Source organism: Xenopus laevis, chromosome 1S (assembly GCF_017654675.1).
Source record: "Xenopus laevis strain J_2021 chromosome 1S, Xenopus_laevis_v10.1, whole genome shotgun sequence".
Lineage (NCBI taxonomy): Eukaryota > Metazoa > Chordata > Amphibia > Anura > Pipidae > Xenopus > Xenopus laevis.
In genome coordinates, this window is record NC_054372.1 from 4,671,916 (window position 1) to 4,688,990 (window position 17,075).

The 17,075-nt window shown below is 41.9% G+C and overlaps 1 protein-coding gene across 2 annotated transcripts; it reads right to left on the reverse strand.

The window, feature by feature from the left end:
- Positions 1-262: 262 nt before the first annotated feature.
- On the reverse strand, positions 263-14,065 carry tex261.S (testis expressed 261 S homeolog). 2 transcript variants are annotated; one of them, XM_018233320.2, is made up of 7 exons: positions 13,574-14,065; positions 11,768-11,798; positions 5,130-5,209; positions 4,786-4,939; positions 3,886-3,953; positions 2,084-2,186; positions 263-791 (listed from the first exon to the last, which is right to left on the reverse strand). In XM_018233320.2, the coding sequence occupies exons 1-7, from the start codon at positions 13,628-13,630 to the stop codon at positions 676-678; spliced, it is 609 nt and encodes a 202-aa protein (XP_018088809.1). In that variant the 5' UTR covers positions 13,631-14,065; the 3' UTR covers positions 263-675.
- Between the last annotated feature and the right edge of the window lie 3,010 nt (positions 14,066-17,075).

Below are 17,075 nucleotides of genomic sequence, written 5' to 3' on the forward strand. Positions count from 1 at the left end.
AGAGTCTATGGAAACGTTTAAGATGAAGGGCTGCTGAACCTCTTGACTGATGTTGTCCCTGGGGTATATACTGTATAACCAAGTGATATATATCATAGAAAAGTATAATATAAATGTATTTAATTGAGTAAGAGAACACTTATTGGCAACAGCCAATGCGGATAATGCCACGTATCTATCATCTCTGCACAGCTGGAGAATTTACAGGCCAAACTGCCATAAATGATCGTGACAATAAAGACTTCTCTATCGGCACTACATCAACTGTTAAAATAAACGCAGAACTTTGTGTTTTTTATTTATATTTTTTTGTACGAAAGGCTACTCATGGCATTTTATTTTGTATTTCCTAGTGGTAGAACATTCAGCTGTTGGATGTTCACTCGGGGTTAAGTCCTATGAATTAGCATGGCAGCAAACATTGGTTGCTTAATCATTATCAGTGGGAGGAATCAGAGACTGGATATCCAATCATAGCTGGAGAACACATTCCATCCAATCGTAGCTGGAGAAACCCTTCCCTGTAACCAATCCAGATAAATGCAGTCTTAACATCTCTCTCGCGCCCGTGAGCTTCCTATGGGCAACAGTTTTCTGCTCTGTGCAAAACCAGATCTTTTTTTTCTCTCATTTAAAGTGATACAGCACAGTGATTTGTCACAAGTTTCAATAGGCTCAGTAGATCTTCTGCCTGCTCGGCAAGATGGCCTCCTTGATGAAAGAGAAGATAACCAGGATCCCTGAGCGTTTCCCTCTCTTGCCCTTGGTAAAATAGTTGGACACAACATCATCTGTGGAAAAGAGAATAATAAAAATATAATGTAAGCAGCAGCGAAACGGAATATATAGACTAGTGGGTTTGTCAGAAAACATTCCTTCTCTGTATATTTATGAATACAGGTGGGAGCTGCCATAATGTTTCCTTTAGTACAATATGGGGGGGGGGGGGTGTGTGTGTGTGTGTGTGTGTGTGTGTGTGTGTGTGTGTGTGGTGTGTGTGTGTGACCGCACTCCAAGGCTGAAGTGGAAGATTTTATTTCAACGTTTCGGCACACCAACTCGGGCCGTCTTCAGGAAGTGAAAAACATACAACACTATTTTAGATTCGGCCGAACCCTTGAATCCTTGGAAGGGAAAATTTTTTTACTTCCTTGTTTTGCGACAAAAAGTCACACAATTTCCCTCCCCGCACCTAATTTGCATATGCAAATTAGGATTTGGTTCAGCCAGGCAGAAGGATTCGGCCGAATCCGAATCCTGTTGAAAAAGGCCGAATCCCGAACCAAATCCTGGATTCGGTGCATCCCTACTTTATATAGTGAATAAAGTACCCCCTCTTGTAAAATATAAGGATATTATAAGTTACTGAGGAGTTTCATGACAATATAAAAGGACGAGGCCGTAGGCCCGAGTGTTTTTATACAGGTCATGGAACTCCGAGGTAACTTCTAATAGCCTCATATTTTGCAACAGGGGGAACTTTATTTATAATATACACAAGTTTCAGTGAGTCATGTGACAGAAATGACATCAGAACTCACTGTTTATAAGGATATGATTTACAAGATATTCATGGCTTTTGTGTATTTTATATATAAATATATATATATATATATAAAATATATATATTTCTTGTGCCTGGCGAACCGAATCCAAATTTTCATATGTAATTTAGGAGTGGGAAGGGAAATCACACGACTTTTCATCACAAAACAAGTAAAAATGCTTTCTTTCTTTCCCTCCCCTAATTTGCATATGCAAATTAGGATTCGGTTCGGTATTCAGCCGAATCTTTCACATCTCTAATATATATATATAAATTTATACATATATAGCAAAGGAATGACCAGCAACACCGAGATATCTTGTGAAATACTCGAGGATGTATTCAAAACATGACATGCAAAGCCATATATATATATGAATGAGTGGGAGCTTATCTGTCTTATTTAGATGCGGCCAATAGGGTAAAACTTAAAATTTAGATAGGACTTATCTGCACAAAAGTCTGAACTTCAGTTTGGGGTAAAACCGGTCATATCTGCTGGGGGAAGAAGTGGTAAATAATATTTGCAGGACTTACCACCTTGCTGAATTGTGGAGGGGAGAACATTCTCTCCAGCAGACAAGGAAACAAAGAAGGAAAATGGGATCAGCCACAGACAGAAGGTGAAATAAGTGAGGACCTGAAAAGCACAAGCAGAGCGCAAACGATTGTATAATTATTTTACTGATTTTGACTGCAGATTCTACATCATTGTCCTATGGCCACATATCAACTGGAAAACTGATGTTATTTCCTAAGCAGACTAGTGATGAGCAAACTTATGGGCTGTTCCTGCTGAATTGTGCTTAGTACAGGGAATACCTATGCTGCCATAGTTTTATGGGATCTCTCTGTAAAGACTATGAGCAAACTTAGGGGGCTGTTCCTGCTGAATTGTGCTTAGTACAGGGAATACCTATGCTGCCATAGTTTTATGGGATCTCTCTGTAAAGACTATGAGCAAACTTAGGGGACTGTTCCTGCTGAATTGTGCTTAGTACAGGGGAATACCTATGCTGCCATAGTTTTATGGGATCTCTCTGTAAAGACTATGAGCAAACTTAGGGGCTGTTCCTGCTGAATTGTGCTTAGTACAGGGGAATACCTATGCTGCCATAGTTTTATGGGATCTCTCTGTACAGACTATGAGCAAACTTAGGGGACTGTTCCTGCTGAATTGTGCTTAGTACAGGGGAATACCTATGCTGCCATAGTTTTATGGGATCTCTCTGTACAGACTATGAGCAAACTTAGGGGACTGTTCCTGCTGAATTGTGCTTAGTACAGAGGAATACCTATGCTGCCATAGTTTTATGGGATCTCTCTGTACAGACTATGAGCAAACTTAGGGGACTGTTCCTGCTGAATTGTGCTTAGTACAGGGAATACCTATGCTGCCATAGTTTTATGGAATCTCTCTGTACAGACTATGAACAAACTTAGGGACTGTTCCGGCTGAATTGTGCTTAGTACAGAGGAATACCTATGCTGCCATAGTTTTATGGGATCTCTCTGTACTGACTATGAACAAGCTTAGGGGCCGTTCCTGCTGAATTGTGCTTAGTACAGGGAATATCTATGCTGCCATAGTTTTATGGGAACTCTCTGTACAGACTATGAGCAAACTTAGGGACTGTTCCTGCTGAATTGTGCTTAGTACAGGGGAATACCTATGCTGCCATAGTTTTATGGGATCTCTCTGTACCGACTATGAGCAAACTTAGGGGCTGTTCCTGCTGATTTGACCTTATATGCTGTGAAATACCTATGCTAGTAACAGCCATCTTAAGTCTCTAGCAAAAATGACATCTCAAAACTTCCGCCGACCACACACAGCAAACTAAATCAGTTATGTAAGACACCCAATTATCCAATGCTCCCATTGTGCTTACTAAAGGTCCCCATACCAGGGCAAATAAAAGCTGCAGACAGATTAAGTTGGCAGCTTGTTGGGCAGTGTATGGGGCCTTCTAAACTTCTGCCTCAATCATATCTGTCATATCTGAAAGTCAGTTGTCAATCAGGAGGCTTAAAAATCCCATTGGATCGCAGAACACATTGCTTTGTTGATGCAGTCCTTGATCTGACCGCCCATATTCTGCTTGTTGTGAACGTTGGGCCCACGAGTGAATCAGCCCAATATTGCTCACCTCAAGGTTGGCATATAGGGGAGACATCTCTGTATGTGCGCCCACCTTTATCTCCCCCCCCCCAAATGGCTTTCCAGATTACAGCACTTTAGATAGTACCAATGAAATCCCAGGCCTGTGTTACTGGAAGCCTTTGGAACAAATGAATGTGTTATTCTATGCCTGTTAGTACTCACTGTTATCACTTACCTCTGAGAACGGGTAATATTCATCAGCAAAGTACTGGAAAGCCAAGTAGTGATTCAGCACCACCAGAACTGTCAGGAGAAATGATGGGTTTAGTTGTGAGATGCAAATGCCTTGATTCAATCTATAAGAAATCTATGTACATTTTTGACCAGTAATGAGGTGTAAGGTATAACAAGAGCAACCTTAAACTGACAGAGCAGACTTTCAAGATGTGCATTTATCTGTCTTATATTCCAGCCCTGATATTACTTTTGCCAACACATGGAGAATCATAGTGGGAGTGTGAAGGTGGGACAATATACAGAATCTTTTGTGTCAGACTGAAGAAATGGCTTTTTCTGTTTCTCCCAATAGATCCAGTAACAGATTGAAGTTCAGTCTGCAGCGTTGTACCTTTAGATGGTCACAGTGACGTCTAATATAATTTACAGTAGGGGGTACATTATCCCTTATAATACATGAGTGATACTCAGAGTTCCCTGTATAACTCAGCCTGCAGCCTTGTGCCTTTATATGGTCACAGAACAACCCCTCAGTGACTTCTAATATCCTTATAATTTACAGTAGGGGGTACATTATCCCTTATAATACATGAGTGATACTCAGAGTTCCCTGTATAACTCAGCCTGCAGCCTTGTGCCTTTATATGGTCACAGAACAACCCCTCAGTGACTTCTAATATCCTTATCATTTACAGTAGGGGGTACATTATCTCTTATAATACATGAGTGATACTGAGAGTTCCCTGTATAACTCAGCCTGCAGCCTTGTGCCTTTATATGGTCACAGAACAACCCCTCAGTGACTTCTAATATCCTTATTATTTAAAGTAGGGAGTACATTATCCCTGTTGTCTGACGGATTCGAGATTCCACAGTCTGTGCCGGAAGGGCTACTTACCACAGGATAATATGAAGTTGGGGGATGTGAGCATTATGAAAGGGAACGTCTGCAGCAAGCCAAAGTACACTACGTTAGTGAAGAGCCCGACTGCAATCATAATGATTGGGAATTTCTCAAACAAGTAGAGGCAGATGAGCACCCCTGTAGAAAACTGCAAGACATAAAGGTAATGTTAACCATGAGTAAGAGGAATAGTAATCTCATCTACTTCGTGGCACTTAGAGTTGAGCCACAACTAAATGCAAACAGCACAGACAGGTTTTAATCATATCTCTCTGGTGATTGGTGGCCAATTCAGCCCAGACCTACAGTTGGGAGTAACAGTGGCCCATGAAACTTACCCATATCATGTACTTTATTATCCTGCTGGTGGCTACCGTGTATTCCTCTATAAGTTCTGCCAAGTAGTACAGTCCGGCAGCTGGAAGAGGGAACGAAAGTTTTACATTTTAACCCAAAGAACAAGCCTCAAGTTTAGGATGAACTACAAGGAATTATCAGCAATCACCTTTTAGGGCAGAGAAATAAGTGGAGATTCGGGGAGATTAGTCGCCCGGCGACAAATTGCCTCTTCTTCAGGTGACTAATCTCCCCGAACTGCCTAACGGCCGGCTAGAATCTGAATCGTCAGCGGGATGGTACTCGGAGTGCTTCGTTCTCAAAGTCGCCCATAGTCACCGTACGAGGGAACTTCAGGCGACTTCGGAAATCAAAGCGATCCGAACGCCCACCATCTAGAATCTAAATCGCAGTTCAGGGAGATTAGTCGAACAGAGAAGATCAATATGGCATAGAAACACATCACTTTACTCATTTAACGTTCAGATGAACAGCAAGTCATAGTCAATGCAAAAAATAGGGTTTGAGGGTGCACTCCAAGGCTTAGTTAAAATGTGTTTACATACATTGGAAGTGCTACTGATTTGGCCAATTAATCAATGCACATTCCCTGGCCCTCATAAGTAATTCAGTATAAATGCAAGTGCATGTGTTTACAAAGACAGGGGTTTTTAGTTGCAAAGTTATGATCATAAAGTTGATGTAGCCAGAAGTTGCAGGCTAAGCTTAATGTGGTTTGCAGCACCCCCATACCCACCCCTTTAAACTAATGGTGGTCATATGCTTTTAAAAAATGGGTGATGGTTTGGGCAGTCTCTTAAAAGCCACAAAGGCTAGTGGCGGGGAAGGATCTAGCCCTCAGACTGAAACCAAGGTTCAGGAGACACTTATTACAAGTAATGCTACTATGCAGAGGTACAAGAACTTTTATACTATGACCAGAGGTAACAAGTTAGGTTCCACCATGTGGGGTTTACCTTGACGTGGTATGGTGGCTAATCAACTATATGATCATAACTTTAACTAAAAACCCCAGTTTTTGTAAACACATGCATTTGCATATATACTGAATTACTTATGAGATGGGGACCAGGGAATCTGCATTGATTAATTGGCTTAGTCAGTAGCACTTCCATTGTACTTTAATACATTTTTACTTACTGTCTCCCGTCGGCTAGAATGTAAATCGTCGTATCCCGAAGTTGCCTCACGAGGAAACTTCAGGCGACTTTGGAAAATGAATTGCTCAGAGTGCCATCGATTTGTCTCCCAACGATAAATCGCCTCTTCTTCGGGCGACTAATCTCCACGAACTGTCTTCCGGGATGGCACTTGGAGCGTGTTGTTTTCCGAAGTTGCCCAAAGTTTCCTCGTGAGGCAACCTTGGAAAGTGAAGTCTACATTCAAGCTGGCGGGAGGCCGTTCGGGGAGATTAGTCACCCCGAAGAAGAGATTTGTTGCTGGGCGACTAATCTCCCCGAATCTGAGCGTGTGTCTCTGCCCTAAAGAGTGACTGAAGTTTATCAGAGCACAAGTCACATGACTGGGGGCAGCTGGGAAACTGACAAAATGTCTAACCCCGTGCCAGATTTCAAAATTGAATATAAAAAAATCTATTTGCTCTTTTGAGAAATGGATTTCAGTGCAGAATTCTGCTGGAGCAGCACTATTAACTGATGTGTTTTGAAAAAAAACATGTTTTCCCATGACAGTATCCTTTTAAGTAATGGTTGAGTGAGCTGAACTGATCAAGGATCCTTTTTTATGTCCACCTGACCAGCAGATATTTACATCTATTGAGGCGTAATCAGTAGCAGTTCCATTATACTTTAATACATTTTTACTTAGCCTTTGGAGTGATCCCACAACCCCCCTTTTTGTATAGCCAAATGCAGACAGAGAGAAACCATCAAATGTATTTGAGTTAGGGAATGTACCCACGGCCTGTCATATGTGTGCAGCCGACATGTAACACGAGTCCCATACATGTAATGGCAGTAAATGTTGCATTCACCCACAATGCATAGAGAATGGCACGTATAGCATCTGCAACACAATCAGCCCAAGGCAACTAGCCCTACAACCTCCCTCAACTGGAATATCAGCTCCTGTGGGCAAGACCTTTGACCCAAAGAGTGGTGAGCTGCAAACTTTATTGGAAGACAAGAATCTAAATTGGTCCAAAGGTGAAGCTTGTTATAAATCTTGGTCGAAGCAAATAGTTGATTCAGTGCAGAACAAAAATCCTTTCTGCATTACAGACACAATCCCCGGAATGGAGACATTATATAAGAACTGTGGGCTACTGTATGTTGTACAATTTCGTTTTGCTAAGGGCAGAGACACATGTTCAGATTCAGGGACATTTAGTCGCCTAATCTCATCGAACTGCCTCCCGTCAGCTAGAACATAAATCGCAGGCGGGATGGCACTCTGAGCGATTCGTTTTCCAAAGTCGCCCGAAGTTTCCTCGTGAGGCAACTTCGGAAAACGAACCGCACCAATTGCCCGCCGACGATTTACATTCTAGCCGGCGGGAGAGATTAGTCGTCCCGAAGAAGAGGAGATTTGTCGCTGGGCAACTAATCTCCCCGAATCGGAGTGTGCGTCTCTGCCCTTAAAATCAGAAATCTCCTTAATACTATTATAAATGGAATCAGGTTAAGTTTATCTCACTGGATTTCTGTGAAGTTCTGCCAAAATGGCTCTTATCCCACCTGCTTCCCACATGTTCCGAGGAGACACCCAGATGCTAATATGCACATTTACTCATACCGATCTTGAAGTTCCTGATTATATCAAAACACTAGAAATGGCTGGAGGAATGCGGAGAAAGGAACACATTGTTTCTTGTCATTTAGACTAGGGCCAGATGATGTCCGATCACAGGCCAAGAATCAACTGCCCCGTACTCTTCTGCTCCGTCTGCACCTGGAAGCATTCTATCCGAGTGCAGCTGCTGGACATTATATATATATATATATATATATTGCCAGCCTAGCAAACATCAAGCCCCTCATTAATCAGAAGTGAAACAACTATGCCACGAAAAAGCTCAAGGGCTTTTACTATCATTCCGTGTATGGGATAGAAGTGATTCCTTTCGCCATTAATACGTGAGGGGGCTGTTCCGATAGGGTTTATAAGGCTAAGAATCACACTAGACCAAGTAAGATGTTTGTGGACAACCACACTGCATGGGTGCACTAAAGATGGCCATACACGGGCAGATTAAAGCTGCCGATATTGGTCCTTTAGACCGATTGAGCAGCTTATCTACCGGTGTGTGGGGGCTTCCGACAGGTCCCCTTGAGCGATATCAGGCCAATAATTTGGCAGATCTCGATTGGGCAGGTTTATGAGTTTTCCTGTGATCGAGGACCACATTAGCTAGTCAATGCGGTCCTACGACTCGTCAGCACCTATTCTCTTCGTAGTAATCCGACCGTTCAGCCCTAGGGCCAAACATTCGGATTAACCCAATATCGCCCTGTCGTTAGTGAGCATATCGAGTTAAGATCAGATCGTTTGGTGACCTCGCCAAATGAGTATATGTTATAGTGTATGGCCACCTTCAAAGGATTCTGTCATGGTTTTTATGGTGTCGTTTTTATTTCTAAATGACACTGTTTACACTGCAAATAATTCACTGTACAATATAAAATGTCATTCCTGAAGCAGCAAGTGTATTTAGTTGTAATATTGGTGTGTAGGTGCATCTCAGCTCATTTTGCCTGGTCATGTGATTTCAGAAAGAGCCAGCACTTTAGGATGGAACTGCTTTCTGGCAGGCTGTTGTTTCTCCTACTCAATGTAACTGAATGTGTCTCAGTGAGACCTGGATTTTACTATTGAGTGCTGTTCTTAGATATACCAGGCAGCTGTTATCTTGTGTTAGGGAGCTGCTATCTGGTTACCTTCCCATTGTTCTTTTGTTTGGCTGCTGGGGGGAAAGGGAAGGGGGTGATATCACTCCAACTTGTAGTACAGCAGTAAGGGCAGAGACACGCTCAGATTGAGGGAGATTTTGTCGCCCAACGATAAATTGCCTCTTCTTCGGGGCGAACTGTCTTCCCGTCAGCTAGAATCTAAATCGCGGGCTGGATGGCACTTGGAGCGTGTTGTTTTCCGAAGTCGCCCGAAGTTTTCTCGTGAGGCAACTTCGGAAAGCGAAGCCTACATTTAAACTGGTGGGAGGCCTTCGGGGAGATTAGTCACCCCGAAGAAGAGGAGATATGTTGCTGGGCGACTAATCTCCCCGAATCTGAGCGTGTGTCTCTGCCCTAAAGAGTGACTGAAGTTTATGAGAGCACAAGTCACATGACTGGGGGCAGCTGGGAAACTGACAATATGTCTAGCCCCATGTCAGAGTTCAAATTTGAATATAAAAAAAAATCTGTTTGCTCTTTTGAGAAATGGATTTCAGTGCAGAATTCTGCTGGAGCAGCACCATTAACTGATGTGTTTTGAGAAAAACATGTTTTCCCGTGACAGTATCTCTTTAAGTAACGGTTGAGTGAGCTGAACTGATCAAGGATCTTATGTCAACCTGACCAGCAGATATTTACATCTATTGAGGAATATGTATATGACAGGGAGAACAAAAAGGAAAAGCAACTCCCCCATGCTCTTTCTATTCAGTAGACAAAACGTAAAGATTGAACTTATGCTAATGTTGCTGCTTCTGTTTTGTACCCAGAGGGTTTTGTAGTGTAATCCTCATTAGTGTCAATAAGAAATGTTATTAACTCCATGAGACGTTGGACTGGAGAATTGTGAGTTGACCCAGGCAGCAAAAGTAAAAGTGTTCTCCAGAAAAGAATAGAAAGTAAATGTACAACAGGGGGGATGAATACTAGGGGCCATCCTACACCTCAGTGTAATAGTCTGACTTATGTTCCTTATAGTAAGGTTAAAGCTGATTAGTTTCTTCCTCATAATCAAAGTGCTTACGTGTCTCCCAGTATGAGTATCTATAGGCCGAGTGATTAATAGGTGTTAGTGCTGCCTGTAGACTTTGGATATTGCTCCTTACTCTTCAGCTGGGACTGACAAACCCAAGAAAGATTGGGATCAAGTTGTTCTGTCACTATGAATATGTTACAACCCCTGCCAATGACCCACACGCTCATACTAAAAGCACAACGTTGTTTAGTATACAAATAAAGATGGCATCTCTGGCGTGCCAGTTCATACTGTTCAGATGACTAAACACAGATTTACAGAGATTAGCCAATAGGATGGGGGATAGGCAGTTTGGAAGGTAAAGATGAAGAAGCGCAACAGCCTGATTGGATTTAAAGAGATACTGTCATGGGAAAACATTTTTTTTTTTTAAATGAATCAGTTAATAGTGCTGCTCCAGCAGAATTCTGCACTGAAATCCATTTCTCAAAAGAGCAAACAGATTTTTTTTATATTCAATTTTGAATTCTGACATGGGGCTAGACATATTGTCAGTTTCCCAGCTGCCCCCAGTCATGTGACTTGTGCTCTGATAAACTTCAGTCACTCTTTACTGCAAGTTGGAGTAATATCAACCCCTCCCCCCCCAGCAGCCAAACAACAGAACAATGGGGAGGTAACCAGATAGCAGCTTCCTAACACAAGATAACAGCTGCCTGGTAGATCTAAGAACAACACTCAATAGTAAAATCCAGGTCCCACTGAGACACATTCAGTTACATTGAGTAGGAGAAACAACAGCCTGCCAGAAAGCAGTTCCATCCTAAAGTGCTGGCTCTTTCTGAAATCACATGACCAGGCAAAATGACCTGAGATGCACCTACACACCAATATTACAACTAAATACACTTGCTGGTTCAGGAATGACATTTTATATTGTACAGTGAATTATTTGCAGTGTAAACAGTGACATTTAGAAATAAAAACTACAACATAAAAATCATGACAGAATCCCTTTAAGATCCATTCCCATTTCATTCCAACATGAGTTCCAGTCCTGACAGCTTGTCTTGCACTGACTGCAGCACCGTCGCATGTTATAGAAGTGCTAGAATTTGATCACACTTGGGTATCACAGGGGGACTTGGCCAGATCTACCATTAGGACCCTGTTTCATAAACATATGTTGCTGGATAAACAGTGTCTTGACAACAATGGAGCCATCAAAATCTAAGGAGGATCTAGCCTTGCCTTGGATGAAAGGGGATGCAAAAGTTAGACAGGCAGTTTCTCCTGCTTTAAAGGAGAAGGAAAGCTACCAAAGAAGTTTATTGCCAATAGATTAGCCACAATAGTGCAATCTATAACACTATATTTCTTCTGCAGAATGCTTTACCATACCTGAGTAAACAGCTCTAGAAGCTCTGTTTGTTTAGGATAGCAGCTGCCATATTAGCTTGGTGTGACATCACTTCCTGCCTGAGTCTCTCCCTTCTCACGCATAGCTTTGAGCTCAGATTACAGCAGGGAGGGGAGGAGCAAACTGAGCATGCTCAAGCCCTAGCCCCTAGCCCTGGAGGTTTAAGCTGAAAACAGTTAGTCTGATACAGAAGCCCATGAGTACACAATAGAAGGAAAGAAATGTGCTGTTTCTTTTGACAGAGGACTCAGAGCAGCATTACTTTGAGGGTTTACTGGTGTATTTATATAGACCTTTCTGATAAGGCTTACTTACTTTTAGCTTTTCCTTCTGCTTTAACCACCGACTGCACAGAGACACAAATTAGCAGAAGGAAAAGTCAGTGGTAACAATGAAGTTGCCCAGGTTTCTCCATGGGGGCAGCCATTCAAAGCTGAAATAGGGGAAAAAGGTACAGGATACACAGTAGATAACTGCTAAGTGCTGAAGAATCCCATTGTATACTACAGAGCTTATCTGGTATCTACTGTGTATCATGTGCTTGAATGGCTGCCCCCATGGCTACACAGCAGCTTGTTTATATAAACTATAGTAGTACTTATCTGTTATCTACTGTGTATCCTGTGCATGAATGGCTGCCCCCATGGCTACACAGCAGCTTGTTTATATAAACTATAGTAGTACTTATCTGTTATCTACTGTGTATCCTGTGCTTGAATGGCTGCCCCCATGGCTACACAGCAGCTTGTTTATATAAACTATAGTAGTACTTATCTGTTATCTACTGTGTATCCTGTGCTTGAATGGCTGCCCCCATGACTACACAGCAGCTTGTTTATATAAACTATAGTAGTACTGATCTGTTATCTACTGTGTATCCCGTGCTTGAATGGCTGCCCCCATGGTTACACAGCAGCTTGTTTATATAAACTATAGTAGTACTTATCTGTTATCTACTGTGTACCCTGTGCTTGAATGGCTGCCCCCATGACTACACAGCAGCTTGTTTATATAAACTATAGTAGTACTTATCTGTTATCTACTGTGTATCCTGTGCTTGAATGGCTGCCCCCATGGCTACACAGCAGCTTGTTTATATAAACTATAGTAGTACTTATCTGTTATCTACTGTGTATGCTGTGCTTGAATGGCTGCCCCCATGGCTACACAGCAGCTTGTTTATATAAACTATAGTAGTACTTATGTGTTATCTACTGTGTATCCTGTGCTTGAATGGCTGCCCCCATGGCTACACAGCAGCTTGTTTATATAAACTATAGTAGTACTTATCTGTTATCTACTGTGTATCCTGTGCTTGAATGGCTGCCCCCATGGCTACACAGCAGCTTGTTTATATAAACTATAGTAGTACTTATCTGTTATCTACTGTGTATCCTGTGCTTGAATGGCTGCCCCCATGACTACACAGCAGCTTGTTTATATAAACTATAGTAGTACTGATCTGTTATCTACTGTGTATCCCGTGCTTGAATGGCTGCCCCCATGGTTACACAGCAGCTTGTTTATATAAACTATAGTAGTACTTATCTGTTATCTACTGTGTACCCTGTGCTTGAATGGCTGCCCCCATGACTACACAGCAGCTTGTTTATATAAACTATAGTAGTACTTATCTGTTATCTACTGTGTATCCTGTGCTTGAATGGCTGCCCCCATGGCTACACAGCAGCTTGTTTATATAAACTATAGTAGTACTTATCTGTTATCTACTGTGTATGCTGTGCTTGAATGGCTGCCCCCATGGCTACACAGCAGCTTGTTTATATAAACTATAGTAGTACTTATCTGTTATCTACTGTGTATCCTGTGCTTGAATGGCTGCCCCCATGGCTACACAGCAGCTTGTTTATATAAACTATAGTAGTGTTTCTGAAGCAAACACCCCAGTTGTACCAGTGCAGAGCAACACTACATTATATTGCCATTCATTTAAAATATTTTAATTGTTTGGTGTTACGGTTCCTTTAAAAAGAAAGTGAAAGAATAAGAAAGAATAAGAGCACAGCGCAGGCTGTCAGTGGTGTTTAGGAGAAGCAGCAGAAGTTGTGACACAGATACTAAATCCATTGCTAATAAACAAGTGATTGAAAGAAGACTCACCAATAGCCAGAGTGACAAAGGCCACCTGAACAAACAGGGACAGCCAGCTGAGGACATAGATGAACCACATGATTGAACTCCAGTCTGTGAAGTGTCTCAGCCCTGTACAACTAACTTATTATAATCACATGGAACTTCTCAAGGAGCTGCATCTACTGACTCCCTACAGTTTCCCAACAATGTTCCACAGGCAATAAACCCCCTGAAGTGCCCACTCAGCCTACACTCAATCCTACACTCAATCCTACACTCAATCCTACACTCAATCCTACACTCACCCGCACCAGCCTCACCTGAAGCCTCTGCTAGACGCTTCCCCTGCACTGCCCTCACAACTACACTCACCTGACCCTACTCAGCTCCTGTACTTCCTCCTCAGTTTCACTCACTCCAGCACTAACTACCCACTGTTTCCTGTCCCTTCTCCCGCCAGCAAGGCAGCTGCACAGCTAACCATAGAGCGGGAGCGTCACACAGGAACCATAGAAAAGAAAACACACTTCCGGTTTCCTATAGTACGTCAAGCTGGAGACGTTCGGCCGCGCAACCATAGAGACGTTGTGAAGGAGCGCTCATTATCCATTTTTGTTTTGGGCAAGCTGTGTAGGTGAAGTGTTAGGTGTCCCAGTTCTGTTCTCTCTGTTGTAAGAGACAGAATTCCTTCCTTACCAGTCCCTACTCCAGTAATTGTTACTGAGGATGTTTAAGGGCCTGTGTTTGAGGCTTTGCCTGTGGATATAAATAAAAAAGGATTTGCTGAGAGGGATGTGAGTGTAGATTGTAATGTGTTTGGTATCTGGGACTGATAATAAGAAAATATCCACGTGACAGAGATTTTGTGTTTATGACGTGAGAGGCAATTAATTCTGATCCAACTTTCTCTTACATTTGCCATCAGGTCCCTATTTTTACCTCATGTAGAGTTGCCCCCCCGCTGGTGATTTATTAGTCTAGTTGGTAAGACACCTGCCAAGGCCGGGCCACTATTACTAATTTATTAGCTTTTAAACTTGTAATACCCTTAACGACCCCTTGGCCCACCCCCAATCCCCTGGAAACGTAACTTTGGCGATCTCCGCGACGCAGCCCTGCCCCTTTTACATCCTGGCGATCTCTGCAATGTGGCTCCGCCCCTTTTACATCATGGCCCACGCCTTTTGTTCCAACCCCCACCAGCAGGTAAAAATTTTAGGAAACGTGACAACCCTACTCATGAGTGAGCTGCTTGAGGCGTGTACACCTTTTGTGGAAAAAATACCGACCTTCCTATATATTTATCTTTATTCCCTATTAATAACATTGGGATCACTGACCTTCCTATATATTTATCTTTATTCCCTATTAATAACATTGGGATCACTGACCTTCCTATATATTTATCTTTATTCCCTATTAATAACATTGGGATTACTGACCTTCCTATATATTTATCTTTATTCCTATTAATAACATTGGGATCACTGACCTTCCTATATATTTATCTTTATTCCCTATTAATAACATTGGGATCATATCACTGACCTTCCTATATATTTATCTTTATTCCCTATTAATAACATTGGGATCATATCACTGACCTTCCTATATATTTATCTTTATTCCCTATTAATAACATTGGGATCACTGACCTTCCTATAGATTTATCTTTTATTCCCTATTAATAACATTGGGATCACTGACCTTCCTATATATTTATCTTTATTCCCTATTAATAACATTGGGATCACTGACCTTCCTATATATTTATCTTTATTCCCTATTAATAACATTGGGATCACTGACCTTCCTATATATTTATCTTTATTCCCTATTAATAACATTGGGATCACTGACCTTCCTATATCTTTATCTTTATTCCCTATTAATAACATTGGGATCACTGACCTTCCTATAGATTTATCTTTATTCCCTATTAATAACATTGGGATCACTGACCTTCCTATATATTTATCTTTATTCCCTATTAATAACTTTGGGATCAGTCATCATTTTTACCGGCGAGGCCAGTAAAATACCAACCAGATGTCAACCCTAGTACCAGGGTGTTTAAAATCCCCCCCCCAACAATATGTCAGTGCCCCATTGTACACAAAATGAGGTGTATGCTACTTGAACAGCAATTCTGGGAAATAGTGGCTAAACACATGGCAATTAGCAGCCATAATAGCACAGCAGGCCATAAAGTAAATGAGCCCTAAAACACCATTAATATCACACTTCATCCGCATTTAGGCAGGATGGCAGTGCTGGACCTGGACCCCCCCCCCCATAAAAGGTAAAAAGAACTTGTTGACCAGGCCCCCCCCAAGATAAAAAAAACATTGGTGGCCAGGGTTGCCAGGTTGGCAGTTTACCAGCCAAATTGGTATATTAATTTAAAGCCCACGTGGGTTTTGAAAGTACAAACTAGCCAAGGTACAGATTTGGGCTACTTTTTGGGCCTTTGTCTGATTTGTACTTTGGAAACCAGACAAAGTTTTTTCTTGCCCTAATGTGCCAAGCCTGAGTCTCCCAATGCATCTTTGGTCCCAATGCATCTTGTTGTTTTTGTTTAACAATTTGCCAACTGTCAAGTGTAATGTCTAAAGTTACCCGATTTTGGGCTCTGTACCAGTCTCCCACCCCTCTTCTCATTCAGTGACTTTCCTCAATTTCAGACAATTTTGGGGAAAAAATCAGCTGGCCACCAAAATGTCTAGAGGTTGAACTTTTTTACCAATATTTATTGAAATTGTATATGTATTAGACCTTATAGGACCCCTATACCCCTGGCCCCCCTCTGTAGTTATGACCCTGGTGAAGGGCAAATCTGTCCTATTTTGCTTTATGGAAAAATATGCTAAACAGTGAAAATTTGTGCCTCTTGGCTAGTGTTGGGCTGGTTTTGTAGCTGACTTTGGCAGTTTTTAAAATTAGACCTGGAAACCCTGGTCCCCCATTAAAGTTAAAAACCTTATTGGTCAGGTCTTTCCCCCCATAAAAGGGGCTTTGGGTACATAGAGCATCTCAATCTACATTATGGACACTGGATATTTGTCGACACTACTTTTACAGTGGCTTATATTGATGTCAGCTTGGTTATGGTTTTGGCAGTATGAACATTGAGCGCTTTAATCGGTATCATGGACATTGGACGTTTTTTCCTGATTTTTTTCTATTTTTTCCATTTTTGGATGAACACTGAGATCTAATTAGATATGTTAATTGTATGATGTCACTGTGTTACCTTTAGAAACTGTACTGCCTCACTTCCTAGTATGTCTGACAAAGGGGCTTGCCCGACAACTTTACATCTCCTTTACTCAATAAACACGCAGGGTTAATCCCACTTGCAAGAGACATGTTGTGCCGGTTTCCTTTCCATAAGCAATTCGCCTGTACAAAGCACAATTCAGCAGGAACCGGTCAATGTTTGCTCATTGATTGAACAGAGAAATACAAGTATAAAGAGAAGGAATGCTCTGTGCACACCACAAGTCTTACCCTCCTGCTGTTCTGTCTA

Coding starts and splice junctions, on each gene's coding strand:
- tex261.S (XM_018233320.2), bottom strand. CDS start 13,630: ATGTCCTCAGCTGGCTGTCCCTGTTTGTTCAGGTGGCCTTTGTCACTC. Junction 4,940..5,129: donor TAATAAAGTACATGATATGG/GTAAGTTTCATG, acceptor TATGTCTTGCAG/TTTTCTACAGGGGTGCTCAT. Junction 2,187..3,885: donor AATATTACCCGTTCTCAGAG/GTAAGTGATAAC, acceptor TGTGCTTTTCAG/GTCCTCACTTATTTCACCTT.